We start from the raw sequence: 18,165 nt of genomic DNA, 5'->3' as shown, positions 1-18,165 counted from the left end.
TTCAGTATGTTGCACCTGATTTTAATTTCGATGGGGTTGAGGGAGTTATGGTCTCACCTTTGCATCCCAGCCTGGTATTCATTAGAATTGCACAAAGGGCTTTAGTTAAAAAATAAGGGAAAAATGTGAAAGTCAAGACAGAGACGGGAGCCACGTCCAACAGAGAATGTTGGGAAACGATACAATCAGGAAATAGTAGGGCGCTTACACGCAGACGTTCCACTGCACTGGAATGCAAGAGGTGGAAGTGTAAACCTGCAAACTTTCTGAGCAAGTTTGCAATTTACATGAATAATTTTCTGTCTAGTTTTCAAGATATTAGTAGCTTTGGCATTTTTAATAAGATTTTAAAACAACAGTGCCACCTGCTGCTCATTTCTGTCCATCCGGACCTGGTTCATTCTGTTAGTGAGTGCAAACGAAATTGCTCTCTTCACCAATAGCAAGTGGCAATGGTGTCTTTAAATCATAATGTTAACAGTTTAAAAACTGCTAATATCTTGAAAACTATAATAAAAAGTAAACTAGTGTAGGAAATTACGGCAAAACCATTGCACTTATATCTCTGTAATTGATCAGGCACAGAGCATGTGTCTGTGTGCTGTAAACTGTTACCTAGCAACCAGCTGTTCAGTAATCTCAGTGCAGCAGGAAGTGACACAGCAGCTAGTGAGTGGCTGGCAGGAACAGGAAGTCGCAGATGCTGGCAAAAGAGAAAAGCCTGGCAGAGAGAACCAGATGGTGGACAGAGAGAGAGAGACAAGCGAACTGCTGTTGGACCCAGAGAGCTGAGAGGCTTCACCAAAAGCAGACATTTGGATCAGGCTGGCACAGGGAAGCCACATACTGTGCCTGGAGTGACAGAGAGTGTGAAAGGAATTCAGCCTGGAGGGGCTGGTAGTCACTGTATGCCTGAATGTGCTGGACTTGCCCGAAGAGTATCCTGTTTAAAGGGACAGTACCCCAGTGTCGGACTGGCCGACATGGATACCAGGAAAACTCCCGGTGGGCCCAGGTGTCAGTGGGCCCTCATGCTGCTAAACATTTTGCCTATTTCATGGCCATTCCCTATTTCTATGAGAACAAAGCTAAATAAATGGAATAATATATTGTAGTATGTAAAGAAAATAGACTAGGACAATAGAGGTTGGGTGAGGAGAGGAAGAATATTATTACTGAGAGTGGGCCCCTGGTCTAAGGTTTTTGGGTGGGCCCCTGGTGTCCCAGTCCGACACTGCAGTACCCTAAAGAAGCGCTTGAAGATAGAGACTGTTTTGAGGCAGGACAATAAAGGACTTTGCCTTCTTTAGTTAGCTAGATAGTTAGCACAAGCAAATTAGCCAGTGAGGCCCTACTCCCAACTGGTTAGGAGTGCTATTTGTACTAGTTGGCCATTTCATTTTAGATAAACATTTATTCAGTTAACAAATACTGTGTGTTTTATTACTGTATTCCTAGTGGGGTCATCCGTAGGTTCATTCCCGGATCCCACTAGGTGGAGGCACTGCGCTAGTAAGTACTAGGTACCCAGTCTCTCCCAATACAATACTGGGGCAACAAAAACCATGAATTTTGCCAAAGCTAATTTTAGTGCCTTGAGGGCTGCCCTACAGAGCATTGATTGGGGCATTAGGTTTTCAGCTAAAAACACAGAACAGAAATGGTTGTCCTTTAAAATGATATTAAATCATTACTGTTCTCAATTTATTCCCTTAAGGACTAAACGTAGAAGCTCTAAGAATCATCCTGTGTGGCTTAATACAGAGGTAAAGATGTTAATGGGAAAGAAGAGAAAGGCATTTAAAAACTACAAATCTGTAGGGACAGAAGCTGCATTTAATGAATATAAACACTGTAATAAATGTTGTAAATCAGCAATCCGGAAGGCTAAGAAAAGTAATGAAGAGTTAATTGCGGTGGAGGTGAAAACTAACCCTAAAAAGTTTTTTAAATATATTAATAGTAAAAAGATGCAGGTTGAGAGTGTTGCTCCATTAAATAATGGTACCAGTATGGTTGTAACAGATACAGATAAGGCAAATGTGTTAAATCAGTTCTTTTCTTCAGTGTATACAATAGAGGAGTCTGGGTTCACAGGCTCACTTAATAACTGCACGAATGATCCAGCTCAATCTAGTCAGTGGCTGACTCAGGATATGATTCAAAAAGCTTTAATACAAATTAATGTAAACAAGGCTCCAGGGCCTGATGGCATACACCCCCGGGTTCTAAGAGAGCTTAGTTCAGTTTTAGACCAGCCCTTATTTCTGATTTTCTCAGATTCACTGTCATCTGGTATGGTGCCTATGGATTGGAGAAAAGCTGATGTTATTCCAATATTTAAAAAGGGATTACGATCTCAGCCTGGCAATTATAGGCCAGTAAGCTTGACATCTGTGGTGGGCAAATTATTTGAAGGCTTGTTAAGGGATCACATTCAAAATTTTGTCCTAATGAATGGCATTATGAGCAACAATCAGCATGGCTTTATGAAGGATAGGTCATGTCAGACGAATTTGATTGCATTTTATGATGTGGTAAGTAAAGATTCTGGATAGTGGGGGGGGCAGTAGATGTGATCTATTTGGATTTTGCCAAAGCGTTTGATACTGTGCCCCACAAACGACTGCTTTCTAAACTAAGGTCTGTTGGGCTTAATGAAGTCGTTTGCACATGGATAGGAAACTGGCTACAGGATCGGGTACAGAGGGTGGTTGTTAATGGGACATTCTCTACTTGGAGTAAGGTTCTTAGTGGGGTCCCCAGGGCTCAGTATTGGGTCCACTTTTATTTAACTTGTTCATTAATGACTTAGGGGAGGGTGTTGTAAGTAATGTATCAGTGTTTGCAGATGACACAAAATTATCCAGCCCAATTAATTCCATCCAGGATGTGGCATCCTTGCAACAGGATCTTGACAAACTGGCAATCTGGGCAGCTAAGTGGCAAATGAGATTCAATGTTGATAAATGTAAAGTCATGCACCTGGGATGTAAAAATATCCAAGCCACTTATACCCTTAATGGGACTGCACTAGGCAAATCCATTATGGAAAAGGACCTTGGAGTCCTTGTAGATGATAAACTTGGCTGTAGCAAGCAATGCCAGTCAGCAGCATCAAGGGCAAATAAGGTCTTGAGCTGTATTAAAAGGGGCATAGAGTCACGGGAGGAGGGGGTCATTCTTCCACTGTATAGAGCACTTGCAAGGCCCCATCTAGAATATGCCGTACAGTTTTGGTCTCCATCACTCAAACAGGACATTATTGTATTAGAGAGGGTACAGAGAAGGGCAACTAAGCTGGTAAAAGGTATTGAAAATCTTAGCTATGAGGAAAGACTGGCCAAATTGGGGATGTTCACGCTGGAGAAGAGGCGCTTAAGGGGAGATATGATGACTATGTATAAATATATAAGGGGATCATATAACAATCTCTCTAATGCTTTATTTACCAGTAGGTCTTTCCAGCTGACACGAGGTCACCCATTCCGATTAGAAGAAAAGAGGTTCCGCCTAAATATTCGGAAGGGATTTTTTACAGTGAGAGCTGTGAAGATGTGGAATTCTCTCCCTGAATCAGTTGTACAGGCTGATACATTAGATAGCTTTAAGAAGGGGTTGGATGGCTTTTTAGCAAGTAAGGGAATACAGGGTTATGGGAAATAGCTCATAGTCCAAGTTGATCCAGGGACTAGTCCGATTGCCATTTTGGAGTCAGGAAGGAATTTTTCCCCCTCTAAGGCAAATTGGAGAGGCTTCAGATGGGTTTTTTTGCCTTCCTCTGGATCAACTGGCAGATAGGTAGTTAATAAACAAAAAAAAAAAAAAAAAAAAGGTTGAACTCGATGGACATGTCTTTTTTCAACCTTACTTACTATGTAACTGTGGAGTGACTCAGGTTTGTCCTGTGCCATCAGGTAAGCACTACACGTGGAGTGTAAAAGGGTTACACTATTAATGTAAATTTCAGTAGTGCTCAAAAGAGCACTCTGAGCAATTTTACACTGATGTATAATTTTATTATATATTATAATTCCTTCTCCTTTAAGTAACTGCATGTATTCAGCCTGTATTATTTCAATAGGAAAGTCTCTACAGCATGGTAAGGACATCGGCTAAGCATGGCTCCCTCCCTAGCACAGGAGCAGATCCCTAACCAATTCTATGGACGGGGGCCAGAGGTGGGGCCCAAACACAGTTTTCCCAGCACACTCTCAGCATGGTACCCCCAAATGTACAAAGCCTTTCCTTCTCCTTTAAAGTAGAGGCCATTGATATAAGTGGTAGCATTATATTTGCTATGTGACCTCTTGTGCCCAGGTTACATCCCTGAGTTATGGGGGTAGGGGTAGTGTTGCTACAGAGTTTTGTCACAAATTAAACCCCACATTAGTATGTTAATAACACCTACTGATCAGGCACAAGTCCCATCGTTCCTTGTAAACCAACGCACACTTCATCTAGGAATTACTGCAGATAAAGGCAGTCCTCTGGAAACAAGAAAAAACAATTCCTGTGGGCAATAAATAATAAGTTTATTATAAAGTATAGTAGAATGGTTCTTGCAGGACTGGGGCCTTGGCAGGCACCCAATGGCAGGTGGTACGGACAGAGCTAGACCTCAGATGCAACTGGTTTTTATATAAGCCCCAAATGGGTGAGCTTCAGTTCTTTTAGTCTTAAATCTGGGGCCAGAGTAAATTACCCTGAATAGTCAAGCATGTATGACAGTTTATGTATGGCTCCAATGTCCTCTATGATGCATGTTGCTTTAATAGCCAACTCTATTACTTAGAAATGGTATCCACATACTTTTGTAATATATATTAGTGATGTGCGGGACTTGGAAAAAAACTTGACCCTAATCCTCCCTATTTCATATATACCCAGAACCCACTGGTGACATGACCAAGTGGGAGGGGCCACACCACAGACACCACCAAGAGGAAGGGAGCCACAGGAGAAAAAAGCAGAAAGACCAAGAACATGGGCTGAGGCACATAAGAACAGGCATTGGAGCAGCCACCCACCCAAATCTGTATATTTATAGCTATGTGTATATATATATATATATATAAACCTTTTTTGGCACCATTTGTCTGTTTTTTTGCCAAATGGTGCCAAAAAAGGAAAAAAGGTTTAGAAGGGAGAAGCAGCAGGAATCAGCGCCCGCGCGTTGGTGTGGCACATACCAAAAACAGACTTTTCTTCTGATTTTAAGGGGTTGATGACCTGCATACAAACATGCATTGCAACTTGTAAAGGTACTGGACATGGGGACAATCAGGAATGGGGGGGAGAGCTGGCTGTTTTGATTAATTGTAATACTGGCAGTGCATCTGATCTGATGGTAAATTTAAAGATTTACTACACACAGACCAGACAGTGCAGTGTTATTGTGGGTTGGTGATGTGTTCTTGTGCTGTCACTGGGGGGATGGAGGGCTGTGGTGCCGGAGGTGTTTGGTGGGATTACATGTGCTGTGACTGGGGGGGCGGGAGACTGCTGCATCATGGGTGCTGTGATTATTTATCTATAGGTTTGGCCTAATGTGCTTCCTGTAACCATTTTGACTCATATATTTTAAAATAAAATACTTTAAAATGCAAAAAAAGTTAGATTTGTTCAGCTATAAATAAATGTTGTTAATAATTTGCTGTGCCTTAGCTATATATCATCAGGTAATCATTGTGATGCTGGCTTCATGTGTTCTGGGCCTCAGACCTCTTGTTGGTCATAGTATACAATTTACTTTCTATAGTATCTACTATGATGGTGCCTTGAGGCTGCCATGGCCTATGTGTTATATTGTGACAAATTAACTATTTGTATGATGTAGACAGTGATATTCTGAGACAATAGTCAGTTGGTCTTCCTTTTTTTTAATTTAGGTTTTTGTTCAGCATCTCTCCATTTTGTAATTTAAGCAGCTATCTGGTTGCTAGGGGCCAATTTAACCTAACAACCTGGTATTGTTTTGAGTGAGAGATTGGGAGATGAAGTAGGAGTAAAAATAAAATTGTATCCTCACAGAATTCTACTGCCTTCTTTATTAAAACCTTCCCTTCTTTATTTGATTTTCTTTATTAAAAACTGAAAAGGTAAATTGGTAAGGTGGGAAACAGTGATATATGAATACTGTGAGGGGGAGGCACAGACTGAAGCACTTGCCTTGGCCCGGCTCTGCCATCCCCCATTGAGAGGACAATAAAATGGCAAGAATAGAGGTGATGTACTAGGAAAGTTATTTTACTGCACAAAAATCCCTGTTCTTTCTTCTTAAGGAACATATGTCACGCCAAAGAACAAGTAGGCAAAGGAAAAATTCTATGAATTGTTCTTTCACTCAACAACTAATTGTGTAATGTATTTGGCCAGTCTCTACAGTCTCTTAAATCCTGTGCATTGTGGTAAATTCATTACAGATTTGCAGCCAGGAATCCAAAGACTGGCATCCTGTTCTAATAAAAGTCTCATTTTTTAGCGGCTGCAAGAATGTCTCTTCTCTGCGGGATGTAATGCCGGAGCAGAACAACACACTGGGCATCCAATGATTGCTTTTTATTGTATTTCTTATATAAAGGAAAAGCTATATACAATTTCAGTGCAAAAGAGAAGTGTAGCAAGGAAAGAGATGAAATCATGGACACAAACCCCATAAATGGGTTTGAAGCTTGTAGGGAAATGGAAGGTCAGCAGTCTAGGTGGGGGGAAATGTTGACATTGGACTCTAAACCATATGATCAATTATTTCCTTACTTTGTGTCACTGTTCCTCAAGTAACACAACATGAATTCACAGAATAAAGCTGCTTGTACATGGAAAGATCCATTAGTTTAAGATCCATTAGTTTGGCTAGGTCACCAAAAGAAGTAGATCTTTGACCACCTTGGTCACCATAGAGGTGAGCCATATCAGGCTGATCTAATTGTTCAGCTATTCAGATTCATGATTGGATGACATGGACTTCCATGATTGATATGCTCCTTGGCCAATGGCACTTTCCACACATTCACGTCTGATGAAGTCAATGTAAGATTATGACACCGGAAGGCCCATTTATTTAAGTCCAAATTTATGTCATTATTTTATTAAAACTACTCCGACCAAATCCGCACAGGTTTCCCCCCTTATTTATAAATACATTTTCTTGAAAAATTCCAGTTTGGGAAAAAAATCATCCGGAAATTCAAATCGTACTAATTTTTCGGATTTTCTGTCCAAAAAAATCAGTTTTTTTCAGATTCTTGCAGGAAAAGGATGAAGTCTTTGGATCAGGATATCTTCGGGACTTCTCCCGTTGACTTATATACAACCTCAGCAGGTTTGAGATACTATAGCCATCCTATATAATTCAAGTTTTTTTTCTCACTAAAAATTCGGATTTTATAGTAAAAAAACGATTTTTTTTTCTAGTTTTTGGTATTCGGACTTATAATAAAAACCCCTCTAATGTAAGAAGAGGACCTGTAGTAAGCAAGAAATGTCTGTATCTGTATGGGGACCTTTCCACCAAGTCCTTACTGGAGGCTTGATCGTGTGATATGGATATGAATACAACGATCATTGATTTAAACTTCTATTTGTGCAAAAAACACTGCAATGTTTCGTGCTATACTTTTATTTGTGCAAAAACCACGGCAACGTTTCGGGCTATACTTTTATTTGGCTTCACAAGGGGGGGACCGCTCCAAGTTCACTCTCCCTATTCGCTGCTCCAATCGGGTGCTCAGTCCGCAGCGTCCCCACTGCTAGAATTCACTTAGACATCAAGAAAGAAGGACGGCACTCCGGTACATGGAATATGCTTTTATTCCAGGTTCATACAAGGATCCAACGCCCTACGCGTTTCGGGAATCACTCCCTTAATCATAGGCAATGATGCCTATGATTAAGGGAGTAATTCCCGAAACGCGTAGGGCGTTGGATCCTTGTATGAACCTGGAATAAAAGCATATTCCATGTACCGGAGTGCCGTCCTTCTTTCTTGATGTCTAAGTGTATACTTTTATTTGTGCAAATTTTCGCAACGTTTCGGGTTATACCAGCAGGCTTGATAAAGGGCCGGTATAGCCCGAAACGTTGCAGTGTTTTTTGCACAAATAAAAGTTTAAATCAATGATCGGAGTGCTGCTGCTAATTTCTTGGGGATTTAACCTCTGCAGAGAGGATTACATTATGCACCCGACGCTCCAAACAGCGGATCCGTGTGAGTGTGGCACTTTATTCTGACTTTTACTGAATGGATATGAATACAAGACACATGAGGGAATCAAACTCAGGACCCCAGAATAGCAATGTTACATCTACTGCTGCCCATATGCCCTGAAGAAAAGGTACCCAGCATCAGGGCTCAGCATCTGAATATACAATATGAAAGCTATAGGAGAGAATAAGCAGACAATATTGGGGGTACAATTGTCAGTAGTAGAACTATTCAACTTGTAAGAAATCAGAACCAGTGTAGCAGGTGTAGCCAGACAGATGAACAACTGGAACGGAGCACAGAGAAGCAGCCAAGGTGGGGTGAGAATTCAGCCAGGAAACTTGGAAGTGAGAACAGAGAAAGACAGAGACACAGGGAGGGGTGAGAATGTAGCCAGGAGGAGATTAAGAAGAAGTACAGACGGGAGAGCGACAGGTCAATCAGCAGATCGGAACAAAGACATGGCTGCATATTTTGGCATTCTGCTCACATCCTAACCTCTCAGTCCGACTCACAACTGCCCTCAGTTCATGGACAGACTCCCAGCAATGTTCCAGAAGACAGACTGAAGGAGACACGCCGCACTGCGAGATTGAAGAAGACATACGCCATATGATAAATAAATTATTTAATAAATAAAAATGACCATGTGAAAGAGACACAGCAACATCATGAAAAACAAATTTATTGAAGTATCCCCCTAAACCTACACTGGATTCTTTCAATATATTCGGGGACCCTTTGTGCTCTCATAAGGTTCCCCCCCTGCACATGCCAGGGCAGGATATTAGACTTGGCACATGACAAAACCAGACTCTTAGCTTTCATTTAAAAAAAAAAAAACAAAACAAGTATTTTTTTTCCCCAATTAATATTTTGTCGGACATGAAACATAGAAATGTATTACAGGTATGGGATCTGTTATCTAAAAAGCTCAGGACCTGAGGTTTTCTGGATAAGGGATCTTTCTGTAATTTGGATCTTCATATCTTAAGTCTGCTAGAAAATCATGTAAACATTGAATAAACCAATACGCTGGTTTTGCTTCCAATAAGGATTTATTATATCTTAGTTTGGATCAAGTACAAGCTGCTTTTTTATTATTACAAAAGGAAATAATTTTTTAAAAATCTGGATTATTTGGATAAAATGGAGTCTATGGGAGACGACGTAAAGTTTGTATAATTCTGAGCTTTCCGGATAACAGGTTTTCAGATCCTACACCTGTACTTACTCCTTGTTTATGGGGCTCTCTTTATTCTGTCTTGGACTGGCAAATGACTTTCCGGTTTCAATGGGTTTTTTTTGCACCTGTGTCAGTGCATGAGATTTTCAGAACTATATTAGGGGTCATATTTATCAAAGATCGAGTTATAGTGTTTTCTTTACTTCAAATGAACTCGAATGACCTTGAATAGTATCTTATTTAAGAAAAAACTGGATAGTCTAAAACAAATGTTACCGACTTGAAAACTCAAATGGAATTTGAATAAACTCAAATCGAGTTTCTTCCCCCGGAAAAAAAACAAAAAAACTTGAATGTCAGGAAGGCTATAAACATCTTCAAATGGGTCACTGGACCTCTGCCATTGACTTCTACATGAACTCGGCAGGTTTTAGGTGGTGACCTATGAATTGTTCCCAGGGTCCAAGTATGATAAATAGGGATGGGTTAATTTTTTGCCGAGTTTTGCAGCACAAAATGCGACTATAGACTCCAATGGGAGAAAAAAAAAATGTTGCACGTCAAAAAAAAATTAGCCGCCCTTAGACTTTAATTCTTTTTGCCGAATTTTCACTGACGGCAAATTTTTGGTGCAGCGAAACTGGTCAAATTCGCCCATCCCCAACGATAAATCTCAAATTCGAATTGAGGTTTGGATTATTCCCAACTCAAAATTGTGAGTTTAACCAAAAATCCAACTCGAAAATTGGAATTCGAATTTACAATTCGAACCTTAATAAATCTGCCCCTAAATGTAATGGTAAAAGCCGCGTACCACGACAACTTGTTCAGCATATACCGTAGCCCTTTTATCTTCAGCTCTTTCATTCGATCATTTCTCTAATTTCCCATCGCATAGTCCATTCATCCGTTTTGCTCCTCCCAAGCCTCATGCAAACTTGCCACCAAGAAGTCATGGCTTTTGCCCATGAACCTTATGTCCTGTGTAAGAATTTGTCTGTAAATAATAAAACCGGATGCATGGCAATACATTTTAAAGAAAGGTGCTCTCTTGCGTCTTTAAAATTACAATACCCACAATTCATTTCTATAAATAATTACAGGTGATGGCCAGAAGCAGAAGGCCGCACTTAAGAATTCAGTAAGAGGCAGTTTGAAGGGTAAATTCCTTATTTAACTACGGTTTAAAGTGCAATTGACAATGAGTTAAGACAAGTGGCATGATTTGTGTGTGCAGTTCCTCACCGTCACAAAACATAGTCGCACACATCCTGCCCAAAAACAAAGCTAATGCCTTATATAAACAGAGAAAAAGATGGCGCCTAACATACAAACAGCAGCAGCTATTAATCCATTATCATTTCAGTTCACCTCAACTCGGGACCTTGTTTCCCAGCTGCTGCTGCATCATACAACATTCACACACCCAATCCCTTTTACATAGTAAAAATACTATACCGTGCAAGTCCTTTTACGGACGGAAGGTTGGACTTCATACAAAGGTGGCTCACCAAATTCTATTGTCAGATATACAAAAAAAAAAAACACGTGCAACTGTCACCTACCGTTTAAGAATAAACCCGTAAGGCAGAATAAGTAGAGGGCAGTAACACACAGATGCCTCAAATAAACAATTTTGCACTGTGCAACGGCTGGAGAATAGAAATGGCATACGTAGGTAACACAAGCATATTCACCATTAACACTGACCCATTTAGAACAAAATGGACACTGCAGACTAGAGTTCTGCATTGGGTCGAGTACTGGCAAAGTGGTCGAGTTTTGGGCAAAAAAGTCCTTGTTTCCTTGACCATGCCTGCAGTCTGCGGGTAACCAAGGCCTCCCCAAAAAGTTCTAAAAGAACCTGAATGACAAACTTTATGAATATCTTTCTGTGTGGGAGGGGAGGATGTAGTAACCATGTAGAGGGTGGCAAGTGTTCTTCCATCCGCATCATTGATATGCCCTGATTGAAGTAAGGGTTCCATCATGCTCAGTTATTCCTGTTGGGTAAAGGTGACCTTGAATCTAAAAACATGGCTTTGTTAAATGCATCTGTGGCAGCCACACTAACAATCATAATCCGGCTGTCTTGAGGATCACAGGGAGCTGCTGCACAGTCCTTACTATCTTCTTGCAAATCCAGTGAGACGTGTGCAGGTATGCCGGTGGCTCATAAACCATTTGTAAGCCCAGGGGACTGAAGTCCTTGCTCTATCCACAGAGCAGAAGAGGAGGTGTTGCGCTGCATACGGCGATGAATGCGGCGGAGTCTCAACAAATAAAGCACAATAGACAGCAGGACGACCAGGAAGCACACCAGAAACAGATAGTGATTGTACACAAACGATGCTCCCCGCCAATGGGGATGGTTGCCTCGGAAATTTTCTTGCTGGATATCTCTGTGGGCAGGACAGGAATCAAAAGCCATCAAGCCATTCATAACACAGCTACAGAATTATTATTGGCAACTCTAACTAGAGAGTCTCATACAGTATTGGGTCAATGGGCATATGACCTGGCATGTTCCTATGGCAAATACTACACTGGGCTGTTTCTTATCTTGCATATAAGTGTCAGACTGGCATACAGTATATCTCTATGGCACTACCAGGAGCCACAGAGTCGGCCAGTGAGCACACATGAAGGAGATTTGATACTGATGCAATTCAGTGCCAAAATCTGCTCCGTGTGTCTGCCCCTGGGCCAATACAATGGCTCCAGGTGCAGACTCAGAACACAGGAGAGAAGAGTAACAGTAAAAGCCCATTATGACATAAGCAAAAACAGCCAGATAATGAAGAATAAATATAATATTCCTGGGTTAGAATTCTGACTTTGATATAGAACGCTGGAATTTAAACTAGCATTTTAAATTAGACATATATACACATATTCAACACAATTTAAAAAACCCAAACCCAATTTAAAAAAAAGCCAAGTCTGCCTTGTGTATAAAGATGATTTGGACCAGTCTATAAACTGTACCTTTCCAAGTACCAAAACACACAGAAAAACAATGAATACTTGTGCAGAAATGATCTTTTAAAGGGGACCCCTCACCCAAAAACATTATTCAAAATCCTATTTTATCACATTAGTCAAGCGAAATGAACTTTAATTACACTATATAAATTATCTGAATCTTGTTTCCTTCCGTCTGGGAACTCATAATTATAGCAAGCAGGCAGGAGCCATTTTGTGGACACTGTTATTAAGGCAAGCCTTGCATCATCTCAGAATCTTGTTTGTGCACCAGAATGGGGGACCCAATGTCCATCCCCATGCACTGGCTACACAATTAAATGGTTAAGAGAGCTGGGGGAATGTGGGGAGAGCAGTGACATTTAGGAAGTGCTGAATAGGGATGTAGCGAACTGTTCTGCGGCGAACTTGTTCGCGCGAACATCGGCTGTTCGCGTCTGCCGCAAGTTCGCGCGACGTTCGCCAATAGGCGTTCGCGTCAAAATCGTTCGACCATTCGACCATTCGATCGCTAAAATCGAACGATTTTCGTTCGATTCGAACGAAAATCGTTCGATCGAACGATTAAAAATCCTACGATCGTTCGAATCGAACGATTTTCGGATGTTCGAAGTTCGCGAACAGTTCGCGAACTGTTCGCATTTTTTGCCGGTGTTCGCGAACGGCGTTCGCGAACACATACTCGGCGGTTCGCTACATCCCTAGTGCTGAATGGAAAGTGAAAGTAATTATCTGCCTCGTCTCTATGCCTAAAGCTGGCCATAGATGCAAAGATCCGATCGTACGAATCATCATACGATCGGACTTTCCCATCTCCCGACCCGCCACTAACCATTCAGATCAAAGTCTTACCAGTCAGATTAGTTAAAGAACAGATCAGCAATGTTCTGCCCCTGACAGCAATCGTACAATATCTATGTCCAACCAAAGCTAGTGACAGTCTCCCACTGAAAATCGTACGATCGGCAATACACGTAGAGATATTATAGGCAGCCGACAGAAATTTTCTAACCTGTCCGATCGACCAAACGACCGATCTCCGCTGGACGAAAAATGTCGGGACTCTCCACACACGGTTCGAAAATCGTACGAATCCTCTTTAGGCATAGAGGAGGGGCAGACAATATTTGATGACAGCTGAGATTTTTAAATGAGCTTACAACAGCTATAAATGCTTTAATAAAAAATAGAAATTGGATTTCTTTAATTTGAAAAGGACTTTTATTATACAGATTTTTGTGTCTGGGTGACAGGTCCACTTTAAAGGAATTCTGTCATAATTTTTATGATGTAGTTTTTATTTCTAAATGACACTATTTACACTACATATAATTCCCTCTACCATATAAAATTTCATTCCTGAACCAGCAAGTGTATTTATTTATTGTAATATTGGTGTGTAGGTGCATCTCAGGTCATTTTGCCTGGTCATGTGTTTTCAGAAAGAGCCACCACTTTAGGATGGAACAGCTTTCTGGCAGGCTGCTGTTTTTCCTTCTCAATGTAACTGAATGTGTCACAGTGGGACCTGGATTTTACTATTGAGTGCTGTTCTTAGATCTACCAAGGAGCTGTTATTTTATGTTAGGGAGCTGTTATCTGGTTACCTTCCCATTGTTCTGTTGATGGGCTGCTGGGAGGGTGGTGATATCTTGCAGTACAGCAGTAACGAGTGACTGAAGTTTATCTGAGCACAAGTCACATGACTGGGGGCAGCTGGGAAACTGACATTATGTCTAGCCCCATATCAGATTTCAAAATTAAATATAAAAAAAATCTGTTTGCTCTTTTGAGAAACGGATTTTAGTGCAGAATTCTGTTGGAGCAGCACTATTAACTGATGCGTTTTGAAAAAACATTTTTTCCCATGACAGTATCCCTTTAAAGAAGGGTTGCACCGAATCCAGGATTCAGCCTTTTTCAGCCGGATGCAGATTCGGCCTGGCCGAACCAAATTTGCATATGCAAATTAGGGGCGGCGAGGGAAAATGTGTGACTTTTTGTCACAAAACAAGGTAAAAAATGTTTCCCCCTTCTCACTCCTAATTTGCATAAATAGCATTCGGATTCGGTACTCATCGAATCTTTCACGAAGGATCGCCAGAATCCAAAATAGTGGATTGGGTGCATCCCTACTTTAAAGAACTAAGTGATTTAATCCTCACTTTTGCGCTGCTACAGGTAAGAGATAAACTCTGCCTTTGTTGTTCTTATTCCAGTGGCTTTAACTTGCATTGTTTGGCTGGTCTGGGTATCAGTGGTGCTACACATTGCCATGTGTGTGTGTTAAGTGAAACTATACATTTAGCTACATGCATATAGATATCCCAAGCCTTGTTTGATTTAGAATAACACATGGATTACAGCTGTGTCCTTACCTCAGTGGCAAGAATCTGGTCCGATACAAAATGGCTCCCAAGGTCCACTGCACTTCTTTATCATACACCTGCAGAACAGTCTTGAGGTTGCCATAGTTAGAAGGGAAGGAAAATCCAGTGTGGAAAACTTCATACATCCAGGCAGACTTAAAGCACTGGTACCTGTAAAATGAAGACATAACAATGTATCATTACAAATGGGAGAATTGGAATACGAATTTTGATTGGTGCAAGATACAACAATAAAAAATTGTATACTTTTATATTTCAGTCCTTTCCTTGAGCCAAGAGGTCCTACTTACTTGAGGCGGTGCAAGTCAGCATGTGATGCGTAAAGGCCACGGTCAAATCTCTCCCTCAGCATAGACCATTTGGTGGCACAGTAATCCTAATGAGACAATTAAGATTTTCATTCATCCAAGTAATGGTATATCTATTAGAAGGAATTCTAAAACTATATTAGACTACTGAAAACCAGGATCCAGCTTCATAAAGTCCTCCCTTCCAACAATGCTTACTTGTGCAGCCAGCAAAAACCGAGTAGAGTTGTAGCTTCCTCCCATACGCAGCACATCCTCCGTGCAATAGTAGAACTCAGAGAAACCGTAGAACTCGCTGTTCTGGTAGGGCACTGGTGGCTGGTAAACACCATTCAAGGTGGTCTGTGTCTCGTTAGACAGGTTCATGAGGGGCTGAATGATGTGCCGGCAAAGATGGAAGTCTCCTGTGCCACGCAAGAACATTGTATGCCCTCGTTGCTGGATTTTATCCGAGATATCCAGAGGAAGGCAGGGGTCCAGGTATGGAGCATCCTCAGACATGCCAATTTGTTTACCTAGTAACCTAATGTCAAAAAACAGGGCACTGATTACATAGTAACATAGTAAGTAACATAAAAGACACACGTCCCATCAAGTTCCACTTTTTAACTCTTTTTGTAACCTGTCTAACTGACAGTTGATCCAGAGGAAGGCAAAAACCCCAATTTGAAGCCTCTCTGATTTGCCTCAGAGGGGAAAAAATTCCTTCCGGACTAGTCCCTGGATCAAATTCTAATATGAGCTATCTTCTATAACCCTGTATTCCCTCACTTGATAAAAAGCCATCCAACCCCTTCTTAAAGCTATCTAATGTATCAGCCTGTACAACTGATTCAGGGAGAGAATTCCACATCTTCACAGCTCTCACTGTAAAAAAAACCCTTCATAAAATTTAGGTGGAACCTCCTTTCTTCTAATCAGAATGGGTGGCTGTCAGCTGGAAAGACCTACTGGTAAATAAAGCATTAGAGAGATTATTATATGATCCTCATATATTTATACATAGTCATCATATCACTCCTTAAGCGCCTCTTCTCCAACATGAACACCCCCAATTTGGCCAGCCTTTCCTCATAGCGGAGATTTTTCATACCTTTTACCAGCTTAGTTGCCCTTCTCTTGACTGTCTCTAATTCAGTAATGTCCTGTTTGAGCGCTGGAGATCAAAACTATACGGGGCCTTACCAATGCTCTATACAGTGGAAGAATGACCGCTTCCTGCTATGAATCAATGCCCCTTTTAATACAGCTCAAGACCTTATTTGCCCATGATGCTGCTGACTGGCATTGCTTGCTACAGCCAAATTTATCATCTCCAATGACTCCAATGTCCTTTTCCGTAATGGATTTGCCTAGTGCAGTACCATTAAGGGTATAAGTGGCTTGGATATTTTTACAACCAGGTGCACGACTTTACATTTATCAACATTGAATCTCATCTGCCCACATTGCCAGTTTGTCAAGATCCTGTTGCAAGGATGCCGCATCCAGAATGGAATTAATTGGGCATTATGGGATTATGAGCAGAAGAGTTTAGAAAAGGAACATGGAAAAAAAAAAATGAAAAATTAAAAGATCACATGGTTGTTCACCCTGAGCGCTGACCTGTTCTTTTCCATGTTACTGGAGAAGATGTGATCTTCATATCTCTGACGAGCAGCGTTACCTCCAAAACCCAGGAAAGTGGCAACATACACTCGGTAAACATGTTGTGTCTCATGTGCATCGCAGCCAAGATTGAACTCTGCCAGCAGGTTCTTAGCCACTTCTTCCTGCAGGTATAAAGAAAAGACAGTGGGCATCAAGCTGCAGTGAGTAGCAACAGGACATGCAGCTGCAATTTTGCGTAGCAAACAGTGTTATAGCAGCCGTACAAGTCTTATGATGATTATTATTATGAGACTCGAAACGTTGCATTTTTTTGTCTACTGAGCCAATAAATCACAAGAGTTTCACAAGAAACAACGTGTCAGTGTGCAGCGGTCTGTTGGACATTGTACAAGTCTTATGATGACATGCATTGAGCTGTACATGGCACTCCTACCTGGTACTTCTACCACCAGACCCAGACTGGCAGTGACAAGATTGTGACAAATAGCAGAAGGGCTGCTGTAAGATGCTATATAGACTGTCACTAGTTACTGGGCCTGTGAGGGGCTGTTTGGGCCTCTGTGTTCATGAAATGCCAGGGCTTAATTTAAATCTCTGTCTGGATCTGCCCAACACCATATCTTGCTTATATCAGTAAGGAGCTCTAACAGAATGAACTCTGGGTACATTAGTGAGTAGCTTATTGGCACCAGGAATCATTTTATTAAGGAGCTACTGTGAGACTGATGTGTAATGACACGGCCACATTAACAATGTGCCAATGCACACCATTATTAGAGAACTAAACCCTAACAATGAATATGGATAAAAATGCCATATTCTATATACAGTCTAAAGTTTCAGCTTGTCAATAGCAGCAATGATCCAGGACGTTAAACTTGTCACAGGGTGTCACCATCTTGGAAAGTGTCTGTGACACTCACATGCTCAGTGGGCTCTGAGCAGCTGTTGAGAAGCTAAGTTAGGGGTCGTCAAGCAGAAAATGAGTTTGGCCTGTGATATAAGCTGATGCTACAGGGCTGATTATTAAATTCTGATGCTAATTGCACTAGTTTCTGTACTGTCATGTAGTAATTATCTGTAATAATTACTAATCAGCCTTATATTGTGACATTTCTATTCTATGTGTACTGTATATTGTGAGTGGGTCCCTAAGCTCAGTAAGTGACAGCAGCACAGAGCATGTACAGTGAATCAGTAGAAAAGAAGATGGGGAGCTACTGGGGCATCTTTGGAGTCAGAGATCTTTACTGCTAAAGGGCACAGAAGCCCAAAACATTATGTTCAACTAATAAAAGTAATTAAAAAAAAAAAACAAACAACTGGACTTGCTGAGTAATTATTGAAGACGTTTCACTACTCATCTGAGCAGCTTCAGTTCACTGGTGTGGGAAGTTCATCGGCATACAGACTCTTCCACTAACCCAATCACAACAGCACATTGTAACTCTTCAGAGAGGTGACATCTGAAATTCACAG

At 41.1% G+C, this 18,165-nt stretch overlaps 1 protein-coding gene across 8 annotated transcripts in view; it reads right to left on the bottom strand.

The window, feature by feature from the left end:
- Positions 1 to 8,078: 8,078 nt before the first annotated feature.
- Positions 8,079 to 18,165, bottom strand: part of entpd4.S (ectonucleoside triphosphate diphosphohydrolase 4 S homeolog) — a 34,633-nt gene continuing 24,546 nt past the window's right edge. For 7 of the 8 annotated variants that reach the window (XM_018255090.2, XM_018255096.2, XM_018255095.2 and 4 more), the window contains 5 exons: positions 16,681 to 16,847; positions 15,274 to 15,598; positions 15,058 to 15,143; positions 14,756 to 14,917; positions 9,428 to 11,794 (listed from right to left, as the gene is read on the bottom strand). In XM_018255090.2, the coding sequence (XP_018110579.1) occupies positions 11,566 to 11,794; positions 14,756 to 14,917; positions 15,058 to 15,143; positions 15,274 to 15,598; positions 16,681 to 16,847 (969 nt within the window). In that variant the 3' untranslated portion in view covers positions 9,428 to 11,565. Of the gene's footprint in view, positions 8,791 to 9,427; positions 11,795 to 14,755; positions 14,918 to 15,057; positions 15,144 to 15,273; positions 15,599 to 16,680; positions 16,848 to 18,165 lie in introns of those variants that run through there. The other variant, XM_041588115.1, reaches the window with a different exon arrangement.

The sequence above is a fragment of the Xenopus laevis genome, chromosome 3S (assembly GCF_017654675.1).
Source record: "Xenopus laevis strain J_2021 chromosome 3S, Xenopus_laevis_v10.1, whole genome shotgun sequence".
NCBI classification, from domain to species: domain Eukaryota; kingdom Metazoa; phylum Chordata; class Amphibia; order Anura; family Pipidae; genus Xenopus; species Xenopus laevis.
Note: the sequence above shows the minus strand (reverse complement) of the source record. Positions and strands in the feature narration are given on the sequence as shown.